Source organism: Pseudophryne corroboree, chromosome 6 (assembly GCF_028390025.1).
Source record: "Pseudophryne corroboree isolate aPseCor3 chromosome 6, aPseCor3.hap2, whole genome shotgun sequence".
Classification (NCBI taxonomy): Eukaryota; Metazoa; Chordata; class Amphibia; order Anura; family Myobatrachidae; genus Pseudophryne; species Pseudophryne corroboree.
The window spans coordinates 553,899,297-553,917,578 of record NC_086449.1 but is presented as its reverse complement, the minus strand read 5'-3'; the positions used below and the strand labels follow the sequence as shown (position 1 = coordinate 553,917,578).

The 18,282-nt window shown below is 44.3% G+C and overlaps 1 protein-coding gene across 4 annotated transcripts in view; it reads left to right on the top strand.

Annotated features, from left to right (window-relative positions):
- PPM1H (protein phosphatase, Mg2+/Mn2+ dependent 1H) overlaps positions 1-15,612 on the top strand; it is a 334,697-nt gene extending 319,085 nt beyond the window's left edge. For all 4 annotated transcript variants that reach the window (XM_063927727.1, XM_063927728.1, XM_063927730.1 and 1 more), the window contains one exon: positions 6,926-15,612. In XM_063927727.1, the coding sequence (XP_063783797.1) occupies positions 6,926-7,073 (148 nt within the window). In that variant the 3' untranslated portion in view covers positions 7,074-15,612. The remainder of the gene's footprint in view (positions 1-6,925) is intronic.
- Positions 15,613-18,282: the final 2,670 nt, after the last annotated feature.

Here is an 18,282-nt window from a genome sequence, read left to right as displayed (position 1 = left end):
AGTTTTAGGCAGCTATGGTAAAAATGCTGCAATATAAGAATTCTATTCATACATAGAAGTGTTAATTGTTTTGTTTTTTCTCTGACGTCCTAGTGGATGCTGGGAACTCCGTAAGGACCATGGGGAATAGCGGCTCCGCAGGAGACTGGGCACAACTAAAGAAAGCTTTAGGACTACCTGGTGTGCACTGGCTCCTCCCTCTATGACCCTCCTCCAGACCTCAGTTAGAATTTTGTGCCCGGCCGAGCTGGATGCACACTAGGGGCTCTCCTGAGCTCTTAGAAAAGAAAGTTATATTTAGGTTTTTTATTTTCAGTGAGATCTGCTGGCAACAGACTCACTGCTACGAGGGACTTAGGGGAGAGAAGCGGACCTACCTGCTTGCAGCTAGCTTGGGCTTCTTAGGCTACTGGACACCATTAGCTCCAGAGGGATCGAACACAGGCCCAGCCTCGGTCGTCCGGTCCCGGAGCCGCGCCGCCGTCCCCCTTGCAAAGCCAGAAGCAAGAAGATGTTCCTGAAAATCGGCGGCAGAAGACTTCGGTCTTCATTAAGGTAGCGCACAGCACTGCAGCTGTGCGCCATTGCTCCCCATGCACACCACACACTCCGGTCACTGATGGGTGCAGGGCGCTGGGGGGGGGGGGTGCCCTGGGGCTGCAATAAGAGTACCTTACTGGCAAAATAACACATAATATAGTCATTAAGACTATATATGTGTAAAATCCCCTGCCATATATTCCATTAAAAAAAGCGGGAGAAGCCCGCCGAAAAAGGGGCGGGGCTATCTCCCTCAGCACACTGGCGCCATTTCCTCTCACAGCTCCGCTGGAAGGACGCTCCCCAGGCTCTCCCCTGCAGTTTCCAGACTTCATAGGGTAAAAAAGAGAGGGGGGGCACTAAATTTAGGCGCAGTATCTGTATATAATAGCAGCTATAAGGGAAAAATCACTGTATGTATAGTGTGAATCCCTACATTATATATAGCGCTCTGGTGTGTGCTGGCATACTCTCTCTCTGTCTCCCCAAAGGACTTTGTGGGGTCCTGTCCTCGGTCAGAGCATTCCCTGTGTGTGTGCGGTGTGTCGGTACGGCTGTGTCGACATGTTTGATGAGGAGGCTTATGTGGAGGCGGAGCAGGTGCCGATAAATGTGATGTCACCCCCTGCGGGGTCGACACCTGAGTGGATGGTTATGTGGAAGGAATTACGCGACAGTGTCAACTCCTTACATAAAAGGTTTGACGACATAGCAGATGTGGGACAGCCGGCTTCTCAGCCTGTGCCTGCCCAGACGTCTCAAAAGCCATCAGGGGCTCTAAAACGCCTGCTACCTCAGATGGCAGACACAGATGTCGACACGGATACTGACTCCAGTGTCGACGATGATGAGACTAGTGTACATTCCAATAGAGCCACCCGTTACATGATTACGGCAATGAAAAATGTGTTGCATATTTCTGATATTACCCCAGGTACCACAAAAAAGGGTATTATGTTTGGGGAGAAAAAACTACCAGTGGTTTTTCCCCCTTCTGATGAATTAAATGAAGTGTGTGAAGAAGCGTGGGCTTCCCCCGATAAGAAACTGGTAATTTCTAAAAAGTTACTAATGGCGTACCCTTTCCCGCCAGAGGACAGGTCACGTTGGGAGACATCCACTAGGGTGGATAAAGCGCTCACACGTCTGTCAAAGAAGGTGGCACTACCGTCTCCGGACACGGCCGCCTTAAAGGAACCTGCAGATAGAAAGCAGGAGGCTATCCTGAAGTCTGTATATACACACTCAGGCATTATACTGAGACCAGCTATTGCTTCAGCATGGATGTGCAGTGCTGCAGCTGCGTGGTCAGATTCCCTGTCAGAAAACATTGATACCTTAAACAGGGACACTATATTGCTAACCGTAGAGCACATTAAAGACGCAGTCTTATACATGAGAGATGCACAGAGGGATATTTGCCGGCTGGCATCTAAAATAAACGCAATGTCCATTTCTGCCAGGAGAGGATTGTGGACTCGGCAGTGGACAGGTGATGCTGATTCTAAAAGGCACATGGAAGTTTTGCCTTACAAGGGTGAGGAGTTGTTTGGGGATGGTCTCTCGGACCTCGTTTCCACGGCTACAGCTGGGAAATCAGCATTTTTACCCCATGTTCCCTCACAGCCAAAGAGAGCACCGTATTATCAGGTACAGTCCTTTCGGCCCCAGAAAGGTAAGCGGGTTAGAGGCGCGTCCTTTCTGCCCAGAGGCAGAGGTAGGGGGAAAAAGCTGCAGCATACAGCCAGTTCCCAGGAACAAAAGTCCTCCCCCGCTTCCTCTAAGTCCACCGCATGACGCTGGGGCTCCACAGGCGGAGCCAGGTACGGTGGGGGCCCGTCTCAAGAACTTCAGCGACCAGTGGGTTCGCTCACGGGTGGATCCCTGGATTCTACAGGTAGTATCTCAGGGGTACAAGCTGGAATTCGAGACGTCTCCCCCTCGCCGTTTCCTCAAATCTGCCTTGCCGACGGCTCCCTCGGACAGGGAGGCAGTGCTGGAGGCAATTCACAAGCTGTATTCGCAGCAGGTGATAGTCAAGGTACCCCTCCTTCAACAGGGACGGGGTTACTATTCCACAATGTTGTGGTACCGAAACCGGACGGTTCGGTGAGACCCATCTTAAATTTGAAATCCTTGAACACTTATATACGAAGGTTCAAGTTCAAAATGGAATCGCTCAGGGCGGTTATTGCAAGCCTGGACGAAGGGGATTTCATGGTATCACTGGACATCAAGGATGCTTACCTGCATGTCCCCATTTACCCCCCTCACCAGGAGTACCTCAGAGTTGTGGTACAGGACTGTCATTACCAATTCCAGACGTTGCCGTTTGGTCTGTCCACGGCACCGAGGGTATTTACCAAGGTAATGGCAGAGATGATGATACTCCTTCGAAAAAAGGGAGTTATGATTATCCCGTACTTGGACGATCTCCTTATAAAGGCGAGGTCCAGGGAACAGTTGCTGATCGGAGTAGCACTAGCTCCGGCAGTGCTACAACAGCACGGCTGGATCCTGAACTTTCCGAAGTCGCAGCTGGTTCCTACAACGCGTCTACTGTTCCAGGGGATGGTTCTCGACACAGAACAGAACAAAGTGTTTCTCCCAGAGGAGAAGGCCAAGGAGTTGTCATCTCTAGTCAGAGACCTCCTAAAACCAAAACAGGTGTCGGTGCACCACTGCTCGTGAGTCCTGGGAAAGATGGTGGCTTCTTACGAAGCAATTCCATTCGGAAGGTTCCATGCAAGGATCTTTAAGTGGGATCTGTTGGACAAGTGGTCCGGATCGCATCTTCAGATGCATCGGCTGATAACCCTGTCTCCGAGGGCCAGGGTGTCGCTGCTGTGGTGGCTGCAAAGTGCTCATCTTCTAGAGGGCCGCAGATTCGGCATACAGGACTGGGTCCTGGTGACCATGGATGCCAGCCTTCGAGGTTGGGGGGCAGTCACACAGGGAAGAAATTTCCAAGGACAATGGTCAAGTCAGGAGACTTCCCTACACATAAATATTCTGGAACTAAGGGCCATCTACAATGCCCTAAGTCAGGCAAGACCCCTGCTTCAACACCAGCCGGTGCTGATCCAGTCAGACAACATCACGGCGGTCGCCCATGTAAACCGACAGGGCGGCACAAGAAGCAGGATGGCGATGGCAGAAGCCACAAGGATTCTCCGATGGGCGGAAAATCATGTGTTAGCACTGTCAGCAGTGTTCATTCCCGGAGTGGACAACTGGGAAGCAGACTTTCTCAGCAGACACGACCTCCACCCGGGAGAGTGGAGACTTCATCCAGAAGTCTTCCAAATGATTGTACAACATTGGGAAAGGCCACAGGTGGACATGATGGCGTCCCGCCTCAACAAAAAGCTAAAAAGATATTGCGCCAGGTCAAGGGACCCTCAGGCGATAGCTGTGGACGCTCTGGTAACACCGTGGGTGTACCAGTCGGTGTATGTGTTCCCTCCTCTGCCTCTCATACCCAAGGTACTGAGAATAATAAGAAGGAGAGGAGTAAGAACTATACTCATTGTTCCGGATTGGCCAAGAAGAGCTTGGTACCCAGAACTTCAAGAAATTATCTCAGAGGACCCATGGCCTCTGCCGCTCAGACAGGACCTGCTGCAGCATGGGCCCTGTCTGTTCCAAGACTTACCGCGGCTGCGTTTGACGGCATGGCGGTTGAACGCCGGATCCTGAAGGAAAAGGGCATTCCGGAGGAAGTTATCCCTACGCTCATTAAAGCTAGGAAAGAAGTGACCGCAAACCATTATCACCGCATATGGCGGAAATATGTTGCGTGGTGTGAGGCCAGGAAGGCCCCAACGGAGGAATTTCAGCTAGGTCGATTTCTGCACTTCCTACAGTCAGGGGTGACTATGGGCCTAAAGTTGGGTTCCATTAAGGTCCAGATTTCGGCTCTATCGATTTTCTTCCAAAAAGAACTGGCTTCACTACCTGAAGTTCAGACATTTGTTAAGGGAGTGCTGCATATTCAGCCCCCTTTTGTGCCCCCAGTGGCACCTTGGGATCTCAACGTCGTGTTGGATTTCCTAAAGTCGCATTGGTTTGAACCACTTAAAACCGTGGAACTAAAATATCTCACGTGGAAAGTGGTCATGCTGTTGGCCTTGGCTTCGGCCAGGCGTGTGTCAGAATTGGCGGCTTTGACTTGTAAAAGCCCTTATCTGATTTTCCATATGGATAGGGCGGAATTGAGGACTCGTCCCCAATTTCTCCCAAAGGTGGTTTCAGCGTTTCATTTGAACCAGCCTATTGTGGTGCCTGCGGCTACTCGTGACTTGGAGGACTCCAAGTTGCTGGACGTAGTCCGGGCCCTAAAAATCTATGTTTCCAGGACAGCTGAAGTCAGAAAGACTGACTCGCTATTTATCCTGCATGCGCCCAACAAGTTGGGTGCGCCTGCTTCAAAACAGACTATTGCTCGCTGGATCTGTAGCACGATTCAACTTGCACATTCTGCGGCTGGACTGCCGCATCCTAAATCTGTAAAAGCCCATTCCACGAGGAAGGTGGGCTCTTCTTGGGCGGCTGTCCGAGGGGTCTCGGCTTTACAACTTTGCCGAGCAGCTACTTGGTCGGGGTCAAACACGTTTGCTAAATTCTACAAGTTTGATACCCTGGCTGAGGAGGACCTAGAGTTCGCTCATTCGGTGCTGCAGAGTCATCCGCACTCTCCCGCCCGTTTGGGAGCTTTGGTATAATCCCCATGGTCCTTACGGAGTTCCCAGCATCCACTAGGACGTCAGAGAAAATAATATTTTACTCACCGGTAAATCTATTTCTCGTAGTCCGTAGTGGATGCTGGGCGCCCGTCCCAAGTGCGGATTGTCTGCAATACTTGTATATAGATATTGTTTAACTAAAGGGTTATTGTTGAGCCATCTGTTGTGAGGCTCAGTTATATTTCATACTGTTAACTGGGTATTGTATCACGAGTTATACGGTGTGATTGGTGTGGCTGGTATAATCCTTCCTTATTGTGTCAGCTCTTCCGGGCACAGTATCCTAACTGAGGTCTGGAGGAGGGTCATAGAGGGAGTAGCCAGTGCACACCAGGTAGTCCTAAAGCTTTCTTTAGTTGTGCCCAGTCTCCTGCGGAGCCGCTATTCCCCATGGTCCTTACGGAGTTCCCAGCATCCACTACGGACTACGAGAAATAGATTTACCGGTGAGTAAAATCTTATTTTTATCAATTAACAAAATACAAAGGGAATGAACAGAAAATAAATGTAAATCAAATTATATCATCACTTCCAGGAGTCCTGGAAGTGATGATACGGCCCCCACAGAGCCCTGATCTCAACATCATCGAGTCTGTCTGGGATTACATGAAGAGGCCACAGAAGATTTGTGGTTAGTTCTTCAAGATGTTTGGAACAATCTCCCTGCTGAGTTCCTTCAGAAACTGTGTGCAAGTGTACCTAGAAGAATTGATGCTGCTTTAAAGGCAAAGGGTGGTCACACCAAATATAGATTTGATTTAGATTTCTCTTCTGTTCATCCACTTTGTATTTTGTTCATTGATAAGAATAAACTATGAATGCTTCTGTTTTTGAAAGCATTCTTACTGTGCAGCATTTTTTCCACACCTGCCTAAAACTTTTGCACAGTACTGTACGTCTGTTTCTTATGTGTGCTACATGTTCCAATTCCATCCTGAAACTGCTACATATAAAAAGGCAGCTGTTGTGTATCAAAGATAAATACAATAAGTTATACAGCAAGTCTTTGATTTTTTCAATATTGATTTTGTATTTTGGGGTGTAGTAGGGTATGCCGGCGGCCGGGCTCCAGGCGACTAGCATACCGGCGCCAGCATACCGACAGCTGGGCGAGCGCAAATGAGCCCCTTGCGGGCTATGCGCACCACGCTATCTCGTGGACCCCCAAGAGGGAGAAAAAGTGTCTGTATGCCGGGTGTCGGGATTCCGGCGCCGGGATCCCGACAGCCGGCAAACTGAAGACCACCCTGCATTTTGTATTGTATTTAGCAAAATTGTATTTTGGTTTTGAATCCCAATATAAATGATATTGTAAGTCCTATGAAATGATGTGAGCTATATAAGACTTATTCTCATGAAATAAATTGTCATGTGGGAGGATTGTGCTGTGCATGCAATCCATGGAATGTTTCCTTTCTGTAATAACATAATGACAGTCTGGGCATTGCTTTGTAGACAGTGTTTAGTCTTCTCAGCAGTAATTACCACTGTTCTTATGGAATTGTATTGACCAAATGTAATCATTTATATTTATATCCAGAATGTAGAAATGTGCATGAATGTTTTAGTTCTTAAATAATAAATGTTGCAGTTAATCTTCTAAGTGCTAATGTGATGTGATTGTTGCTGTACTTGTGCAGATACACACTGGCAGCTCAGGACCTGGTGATGCGGGCCAGAGGGGTACTGAAAGACAGAGGATGGCGAATATCCAATGACAGGCTGGGCTCAGGGGACGACATCTCTGTCTACGTCATCCCATTAATACATGGCAATAAACTGGCATGAGTGTAATTGGCATGTACTGTTCTGATGTAAGAGGACAGGCGTAGAGATGTCACTACTGAAATAGGGCATTGCACAGTCTCCCAAGTTGTGTGTTTGGGATCTCAGAGCATATATTTAAATGCTGCTAATGTTGTATGACTTCTTGTGCTGTACACTAAATTGCCCTGAACATGTTTTAGCTTTGTTATACTGAAATGTAATTTATTTCCACTACAGTACTGTCAGGAAACACTTGGAACTACCCAGTGCATATTGCTCTAAACATTTGGCTTGTAGGGAAATGTATAGCTGATAGTGTGCACTATTTTTATGCAGCCCCAGCCTTTTACGTCTTAGTTTGCACCCATCAGCCACATTCCACTGTGTTACTTTCACATATCTGCAGTAATGCAGACTTATATATAGCCTCATGGGTGACCCTCCCCATCATTCTTTACCTACAACTCAGGTTTCTTACCATATCTTTGGCTTCACTGGATACATTGTGCATGTAAGTATGGAGAGATGGCGGACACTAAGTTCTGTGCTATTTGTCCTCTGACTGTCACTGAGCTCTCTCGCTATTGCATGTACAGCGCCCTCTATAGGCCACTTTGGCGTAACAACACCTTTATCAATAGTGCTTGATACTGTATGTAAGAATAAGTAGTAGTACAACAAGGTGTTTTAGGTCCTGCATCTCTACGCTATAAGATATGTAGCTGTAACAACCCTAATATAAATGTTCCCCCTCTGACACTCACACATAGCAAATTGTTGTTTGTGCCATAGCATTTTATGTTGTCACTTCTTTATTCTTGTATTAATCCTTGTCTGCCTATGGCGGACAGAGAAAGTCTATTTAAGGTTCCCATGCAGAGGGAGAACATCAAAGTCACAGCCATTCAGAGAATATAAGAGACCTGGCCGGTGAATGTACGGATTCACAAGCCGGCCATTGAAGCCTATTTAAGCTTCATCTTGGACGAGACGGCTGATCATATTACATGTATTTTGCATTAATCATTTCTGTGGTACAGTTAGATTAAATTGATGTGAATGTAGCATATTCTCTGTACTTGTCGTGTTGGATCGTAACTATTCCCAAATTCAGATCATCCACCTCTTTGTAATGTGAGAGAGTGAGCCAATAATTAAAAGCTGAATGACAAATGTTGCATATTTTCAGTACTTGAAAATTATTTCCTGAATATATATTCTATTTTATATAGAGAGGGGATTGTAATACAAATGAGTTGTTACTCTGGGAATGATGTTCGAAAGCAATATACATAGATACTTTTAACTTTGTAAAACAGTGACTTATATTGTCCACACATGGGCTGGCGTTTGGCTTCAGTGGCGTCTGTTTCTAATTTGGCAAGTTGGACAGATCCTGCCATTTGGAGCTGGGGTTGAGCAGCCTGATGACATGGAAGCCCGTAAGAGCGGAGAGCAGATGAATGCACACACTCGCAGGCTGCCAGCGGGCATCTTCCGCCAGTCCATTTAAATCACAACATCATTTTCTGTCCCCACACACACACATGCTGCTGTCGGACCGGTTTGCAGATTTTGTAGTTTGTATGGCTAGTCTTATTTACCCTAAAAGCCTTTTCTCTTACTGTAAGCAATTTAAAGTGACCAATATTGTCTACAGCCTAGTAGATTTTGCTGCACTGTTCCCCTTATTGCTTTTTCTTAACCTATCCTTACTGTACTACAATTGATCAGATTGTATAGACATTAATAATCTCACACAAGAGCCCCTCTCTGAGCTATGGTTAGTTGTAAAGTCCTGGGTAATGGTAGTAACATACATTTAAACCGATGAACCTTGCTCTGGTTAAAACGTCATCCAGAATCTTGTGGCTAGAGTCCAGTATTTCTTTTCCCATGTTTTCATATAGTTGGAAGGTAAAGTAAATCAGAGATACGAGCACAGTTTTGAAAAGTCATCATTTTCCATTCCGTAGTTTCTGATTGATGTGACGTCTCAACCAATCACATTCAGAGAACTGTGTAAATAGAGATTTTGGACATCAGAAAAATCAGAAATGTATTATTACCGCCAGGGGGTAGATTTGCTAAAGCTTCTAAAACAGATAAGTGGCGGTGTTGCCCTTAGCAACCAATCAGATTAATCAGAGAATGCAATAGAGAAATACTAGCTAGAATCTGATTGGTTGCTATGGGCAACACCAGCACTTGTCTGTTTTAGAAGTTGTAGTAAATCTACCCCCAGGAGTCCGTTTTGTCACTGAACTTGGCAAATTGGCGTTGCATACTGTGCAATCTTTTGGTATACAGATGTTAAATATAAAAAATTTTTTTCGAAGGAACTAAGGGGTAACTGTATGAAAGGTCATAGTTGGGGGGAAGTGGTATCAGCGCACATTATGTGTACTGATACCACCCCATGTTATTACAGCAGCGGTGTGTGCCCAGTTACAGGGGCAATATGAATTATCATTATCGGCACTGCTATCTAAAAGCTAGCACGCTGATATGCGGGGACAGTGTAAGAACACCTGCAGCTATCAATTTCGACAGCAGCAATTGTCGATGTCCTATCTCCACAGCAGGGACAGAGCTGTCCCCGGCTGTGGCAGGTGCCAGCTTCGGGCTCCATGTGACATCTCGCTTGAGTATTGAGATCCCGCGCATGCACAGTGGAGCCGGCAGGGAGACATAGCGCATCAGCATTAAGCTGTGTGCTAAGACAGGTATCGTCGGAGGGGGGAGTTTTCACAAGATGATCATACATCTTGTCAGAGTGGCGTCCTGCTTCACCTCGGTAATGAAGGAAGTGTCATAGCGGCACGATCCACGCTGCTACAATACATTCCCCCCCTATGGGGTCTATGTACTAAGCCTTGTGGAGAGAAATAAAGTACCAGCCAATCAGATCCTGATTGTCATTTTTCAGACACAGCCTATAACATGGCAGTTATGAGCTGATTGGCTGTTCCTTTATCCCAGGCCACTGTTTCTCCATCTAAGGCTTATTCATGAAGCAGTGAAAAGAGTGGAGAAGTTGCCCATGGCAACCAATCAGCTGGTCTGTATAATTTTGTACTTTGCAAATTAGAAATGTTACTCCAACGCTAATTGGTTGCCATGGGCAACTTCTCCAATTCTCATTGCTTCATAAATAGACCCCTACGTTATCTAATTATTAATGGGAGAAAAGCCCTGTTTCACTATCAATACGGCTTTGCCCTAAATAAAAATGAGTTGCTGCTGGTTAATTCAGTGATAAGAGGTTAGCCAGGTCTCACCAGTGAAAGCTACCCCTGTCAACAAACATTGTGGTAGACTGTATAGAACTACAATACTTGACCTGTAATCGCCGTCTCAGGTAGCTGTTAACAGATGAAAAGCAATAAATTAATTGCTTTTTTTACTGCAAGTTTGTGCATGCCTGGAAATAACGTTGCGCATCTTTTTGTATGCCCGTCCTATTGTGAGTTGGATGAAACTTGGCTAGATCAGTTTTTTTTGTGAAATAAGACGTTTCAGAGTGGAAACTGGTCTGTGACAAAAGCAATCACACATAACCACCCTGACTTGTGGGTTTGTTGTGGGCATGAAATGAAAGCCCCGTGTTATTCTGGGCTACATGTACTGGAAGGTAAGCCTGTTTCAGACGGATCTCTTGCACCTACCCCTGCATTAGTTAATTACATATTTGCATTAGCATTGAGTAGTAAAGCAAGCTTCCATAGCTGCCCGCAACTACATCCACTTTGCCTGCAACCTAATGTCTGTAATAAGTTAATACTGCATTTAGTCAAGGAAATCTGTAATATATCAGCAGGAATTGTCATGTAAGGTGTAACACGCTATAGTCGATAAATCTAACATTTTAACGTGATTTACGGGCAAGTTAGGTGTAAGGTTGGAAGAGATGCAACATCATTTTCCGGAGCAGATTCCATTAGCAACTTGTGTATGTGGAACCAAGTAAAGACCCCAATTAGCAGCACACTGACAGATAATAAGGGCTTTACTAAAAATTCCTAACCTTGCTTTAAAGAAGTCAGCAGGAATCATGCAGCTGCGTAACCTCACTGCACCAAGTAATGCAGACGTTGGCTGTGAAGGCAAGACAATAAGGTCAGCCTTACTCTCTATTTTGTGACCTACACATACTGTCTCAGAGCTTATTGGGCATAAAGCAGGAAAGATATGGGGCCTAAAGGTGAAGGCTACTAGGGTCACAGGTGGCCTTTAGTGATCTGGACTAGCTAAGCACAAGTCTGTGGTAGCTATTGTTTTACATTCGTAGATTTCTTTACTTCTTAGAGGAGAATTCAATGATCCGTGGTAAATTTTTCTGCAGTTTTTTGCCTGATGTTTTTTTTTTGGGCAGTTCAAGTAATGGCTTTTTTTTTTCATAGAAACATGTACCCCTTCCGTGCTAAAAACACAGGATGTTTCCGGGTCCATGTATATTCGCGATCGTGGCAACAAAAAAAACACAATTGTCAGGGATTTTGTTTCTCCTGCCTCCAGGCAGATGAAACAAAATCCCTGATAATGCCAGCTATCTGCGTCAATTGAATTACCCTACCTCCACCCCCCCCCACACCCCCCACACACACACACACACATGTAGTTTCTTACTACTTGTTCATTACTAACCATCTAGTTCTGCCAGAATATAATAATTTTATTCATATTGTGCTCTTTCTCCATAAGAGAATGGAGTTCTTGGATAATGTAGCACATGCTTGTAATAGGCCTTATAATGCCTAGGAGTGCATCAGACCTCTATATACCGATTAACATTGGATTTGGAGGTTTTGCTCAGGACTTGGCCTTGGCTCATTGGGTGTAAAGGTGAAATAGAAGTGTTCCTTTTTATTTTCAAAAACATGCCTTAAAATTGAGATATATATTTATCTAACAAGTCTAAACCTATAACTGAAAGATTAAGAAGTATGAAGGGTGTTTAATTATTTCAAATCTGCTTTAGCTTATAACACTCTGCAATGTTCTACTGGACCATCCAAACAAAGCTAAATGTGCCCCATATTAACAGCCAGACATGTTAATGTGGCCAAGAACTGTGCACAAGGCTTTTCTCATCACGTCCTTCATTGTTGAAAATGGAAAATAGATTTCATTAATCAAATTTGATTTTCTTTTATTTTTATTAATCTTATTTTTGTAAGTTGTCTTTGTACTTTGCATTTCATTGCTAATGCTGTCAATCATTTATTTTATTATAAATTCAGTGTGCGCTGTTAATGCCTTGTGTTTCAAAGCGCTAGCCTGGGAGAACACTGCTGAGCATATTAGGATTTGGAATGTAAACCAGACGGACAGTGCTGTTTAATACTGCTTTACAGAACAGCTGCATAGCACAACACATTGTTACCACAAATATCATCATACCCCCCAACTGTTCCTGTTCCAGCGGGACCGCCCCATATTCGGACATTGTCCCACCTGCGTGCCGCAGGGTCCTGCGGGCGGGGGAGTAAGGTTGTGAGCCTTTGCTCACCGCTGCTTTGCACAGCAAAGCAGCAGGGGATTTCTGAATGGATGCTGTGCGCATGTACAGCATCTAATCCGTGCAGGGAAGTGCTGAACAAACCCTCCAATTGAGGGTCCTGACTACACTCAGACACATGTTGGGAGGTATGCAATATGCACATGACAAACATGGCCTAATAAATGACTGTACATGAGGGTACAATATTAGTATGGTTATGTTTCATCATTTGTTAGTGAGCAACAGCAAATCTGTGCACAGTATGCCTAAGTCAATATCTACATTGCTATGTTCTTTATGAAAACAAAATATTTAATACAGTATTTTTCTTCTATCAATAATAAGTTTGTCCAGCTGTTCTTCATTCTCTATCAATTGATACATCCTTATAAAGTAACCATAATTTAGCATCCTGTGGCTAAAGGTGGGTACACACTGATAGATATATCTGCAGATCAATTGATCTGCAGGTATATCTATGGACGGATCGGGCAGTGTGCTGTGCATACACACTGCCCGATCCGTCGGGGACTGACGCCATGAACTGGGCGGGCGTGTACACACGCCCGCCCAGTTCAGCTGTCAGTCACAGCTGGCCGCCGCAGCACGTGTGGGGGCGGCCGGCTAGTCAACCGTACACACACAGCGATGCGCCAGTATATCGGTAGATATATTGGCCATCGGCTGTGCTGCGGGGCTGACACAATATGTCTGTGAACTCAGTCGTTCACAGACATATCGCCCGTACACACTGGCCAATGGACCAGCGATATATCGTCCGTTCAGGAGAATGGTCGATATATCGGCCAGTGTGTACCCACCGTTACGGTAGAGAATGCTATATTGCTTTCTTAAGCTGTTTACACACTAGGCTATATATTGGGTTTTGTGATATATCGGCCATTTGAGACGATATATCGGAAGCCCGATGGCGGGTATGTACATCCGATACGTCTGAACGATTTTATTCACAGTCCTATCTCGTCAGCTGTGCAGCACAGCCGATGGCCAATATATCAGAAGACTATGTGTATGCCGACTGCCCAAACATACTGCAGGGGCTCACACACAGCTGGGCGGCTGAATTCAAATGCCCACTCAGCTGGATGAGAGAACCAGTAAGTGTGTATGCTTAACTGAATCAGCCGCTCAGTCAGTGCAATGGCAGGTGCACCAACATATCTGTCTGGTGTGTACCCAGCCTAACCAAACCATATATATATTGGTTTATCTCGAATCAAATGTTAAAATATCATTTAAAGCCAATAAACTTGTAAAATGCCTTTCAAGCTGCTGACTTGTTGGCATTTTCAGATTAAAACCAGATATTAAAAAAAAAAAAAGGTTTAGATTCTGCTTTGCATAGTTAGTGCTCATACAGTTAAAAACTATTTAAAAAATAAATCTTCCAATGTGCGTTCCTCCACATGTTCCCCTTACTGCGTGTAGGCTGAGTTACTGTATGTTTTACATTTTCCACAACTTCTGGAAAATGTTTAAGCCAGCTGCATAATGTCTTCCAGGGAAATCTTGGAATTGAATTCTGAAACCCATTATTTAGTAGAGCTAGCTTGTATTAGGATGAGGCGTTTCTTCTCTCTGTAACTCTCCGATGTGCTCGTGTTGGGGATCTCTTTGCAGCACAGAACACATGTATCTCTCATCTTCTGGCAGTCACTGTCTCTGCCATCCTTATACAGCTATAATATGATTTCTTAGGACGCTTGCATTACAGTATGTGATTATTTCATCCCCCAAATGCCTTCCACTCAGCGCAAATGTACAATATGTGCAGACCTCTGGCTGGCTAGATACAGAGTGTTGAGAAGTGTATAGTACATAGGAACATTCCCATCAGCACACGGTACATTAGGAGATATAAGGCCTGATTCAGAGGTGGACATCCCATCACTGCTGCGTCTTTATCTTCTAAATTCCACTGTATACATACAAATGCCACTGTCTTTTATACAGAGACACCCACCACCGGCGTCTCATCATCAGACAAACATCGGTCGCACCATCGAAGTTCTCAGCATCCCTTCGGTTGCCAATTCTTTTCCTTGGAACTGAGATGCCGGTGTCAGTACCACTGTGTACAGGGACGTAGATGCTAGCTCTGACATTGCCCGGAATGGTCACAGCATATCTGCGTTTTACTCACCACACCCTGTTACCTCACACAGATGTTCACTACCTGTCAAACATTCTGCGTCCAACTCCACACTACGAGCTCTGTCATATCTCCATTACCGCACATGTGCAGTGGGACTCAGATTGGCCAGCAGCGATAGATAGAGGGACATCTAATAATAATGAACCGAACGTTTGTGGTGGAGGCAGAAAGTATATTAATTGGAAATTCAGTTTAAGTCCTTTGTAAATGGAAGCCGACTACAGAATCCTTAATTTCTGGATTTCCCACTCTACTGGGACAGAGAGCAAATCTCATATTTTTATAACCGTATTGGGTACTCTGTAGTTTTTGTTGTTATTCAGTGATCAAGCTTTCCTTCTGTCAGCTATTGCTGCATCATCATACCTTTCCCCAATTTGATTTCCGACTTGGCTCCTTTGGAAATGTTTGTGTACAGTACTGTATGTACACTAGTGCTCTGCAGAGTGGCCAGTCGGAGGTATTATATCTATTGCTTTAATATTCATGCAATGTTTTTAAGGAATGATTCTGGTTTACAATTATTTTTGTCCATAAACCTTTTTTCCCCTTAATTCCTTTATTTGCGTTGACCAAAACTGTAGATGGTGGTTGTATTTTAAATGAAGTCTCTTTGTAAATGTATTATGTACCAAAAGGTAAATCGATAAAAAAAATTGTCTGTTGGATCTAAATGAACAAACTAATGGTTCAACCTTTGTATGTGACTGTGACATGTTGTTGTTTTTTTGTAGACTGGAAAAAGAAGTTTAGTACTTGATGATATATTTTATGTGTTTAGAAATGTATTTAATGTAATGCAATGACAAAAGATGTAACAAAGTTTAAAAAAATATATATATCTATATATATAAAGAATAAATGTATATAGTTAAATCTTACCGAGGCCTGTTTTTCATTATTTGTGAATACTTGTTTACAATATCTATTTATCCGAAACTGCAAATGTCAGGCTGACGTGATCATGGAGGCAGTAAATAATTGCTGCAATATGGGTGTTGAAAGTAGAAATAGGAAAATAACCACATGCACACCACACCCTGTTCCGTTACAGAAATGATATTAATTTACATGCTTCTATATAAAGCAAATAATTTCTTTTATAGAGACCATGGTTATATTGAACACCTTTTTAAAATCTACAAAAATGGCAGCTATTGGCAATGTAAATGTGGTATTTATATTGCTTTCCCTGGTGGGCGATATTGCGAAGGTAAATAAGTGTACAGTAACTATAAAAATGTTACTGAGAGCAGTTGGACTACCACATAAGGATGATGGCACACAGCTGCTTTCTGTGCCCATGTATTAGGTGTGGGAATGCTGTTCCATGGGTCAGTTTGCAAATGAACAGGAGATTTTATAACAAGGTGTCCACTACTGTCTGGAGCAAAAAGTGGTCCTGGCTGTAAACAGGATAGAAAACGAGACAGAAGTCCCAGGTGGGCAACTGCACCAGAGGATCAGAGGATCTGCAGTTTGAGAAACAGTTGCCTTACAGGTCCCAAATTGGAGTCTTCCTTGAATTGTACAAGCCAAATATCTGTATCATCTGGCAAAGTGAAAAGATGGCTTTGGGATGTCTGAAATGGGAAAAATAACACATACATTGGATGGTAGATGACTGGAAAAGAATATTATGGAGAGGTAAGGCTAAGTTTGAGGTGTTTGGCTCAAAGAAGAGCAAGGGCGTAGCTACCATAGGTGCAGAGAGTGCAGCTGCTATGGGGCCTTGAGCTGATAGAGACTACTTTCCTTGTCAAAGTTCTAAACATTATTCACCATTGGGAGGTACTTACTTTACAATCTTCATGTAGCTTTGTTTATTTACCCTGTACTTGTCCTATATTGACTTCAACTGTAAGTCACTGTTGTCCATTTTGATTATTCGCAGTGGATCCTTGGCGCCATATATATAAAGGATAATAATTATAAAATGAACTGAAACTGGCATTATAGTGTTACATAATATGAACTGGGGCACTGTAATGGAGTACAATATTAACTGGGGAAATGATGTCATAATGTGAATTGGGGGCACAAGCTGTGTCGCACAGCACCTGCGCCAAGGATGGATGTTTGGCGCAACTGCAGAAATACTGGATGAGGCGACATCTGTATACTACAGACAGCATTAGTGCCCATCATAAAAAAGTACAGACAGCATTAAACTTCTAATTACATCCCTCAGTCTAAAAAAAAACAAAACCTATTCCTATCTAACCCCGTTAATTAATTTACCCCTTACTATCCGTTATTCGTACTATTGCCTACCATACTACTATACCCAACCACACACCCTCTATACCCTAACTTACCTGTTGGATATCTAATTTGCTGAATCTGTCCCCCTCCATTTGCAGCTACACAGCAGTGCCCAGGAAGTAGCTGCCTGTCAGGTAGGTCCTGCAGAGGCTACTGCTGTCAGTGAACTGGAGGGGGGGGGGGGGGGGGTGGCCATAGCAGAGATGGGCCATGCAGCCTTTTGCTGTAGAGCACAGCCCCTTGGAGGACGATAACTGCTGACCTAGCCCCATCCCTGCTTTCTGGCATCACAGCTGAATCTCTGGATCCACTGCTGAACTCCTGAGTTACCCTAAGCTATGCATAAACTATTTGGTGAAGAAACAGGAAGCCAGATGACTTTGAAGGGCTGGCACAGTCATCCGATTTCAACCCTATTGACCTGTGGAATGTGTTGGAATGTAAGGTCATGGAAAAATGCTTTCTAAAAGCCAGCCAATTATGTTGTTCGTCAAACAATCCCAGGGGACTGTCCCTGTAAATTAGGGACAGTTCCACAGTAATTATACTGAAACCGCTGATTCTGCTATTTTGTGCGTCTCTGGCAGGGGAAGTTTTCAGCGGAACAAAAATCATCACTAAAAGATTGCTTGAAACAGCAGAAATGTAAAGAATGTATAAATAAACTTTGTATATGGCAACAAGTGATAACTGGACTGATTTATATGCTATAATCCTGCCTATTTATTTTATTTCTAAACAAACAGAATTGGCCATTAAAAGTACATTGACTTAATGTGGAAAAAAGAATAGCACAGATAATATTCTAAAATTACAAGAAATCAAAGATACGTTGTTGCAGCGTATTTCAGGCAAAGATTGTAGCATGCAGTGGAACACTGTTTTAATCTATCTCTGCTGTAAACTATATAAATGCTATTATTTTTTTTATTTCTCTTCTGTGGATAGAACATTTGTACTTGTATCTATAAATCGTCAGTTTCGCATAGTTTTTCATTTCTTCAGCACTTTTCCACACACTATCCCCCCGGTCCCCATCCTTCTCCCCCACTGCACAGCTTTGTCTCCTTCAGGGGTGAGGAGGAGGAGCACGGGGACTCCCTGCACGTCACCTCCCGAGGCTGGCAGGTGACGGAAGCCGCCACCAACCCTCTCCTGCGGACTATCACTGATCGCAGGACACCCCTGGCATTGCTTTGAGATACTAATCGCATATGTTAGTACATATGCGATTAGCATCATTGCGATGACCCGTGATCATTGATCGTACATCCTGCCCTAAGTGC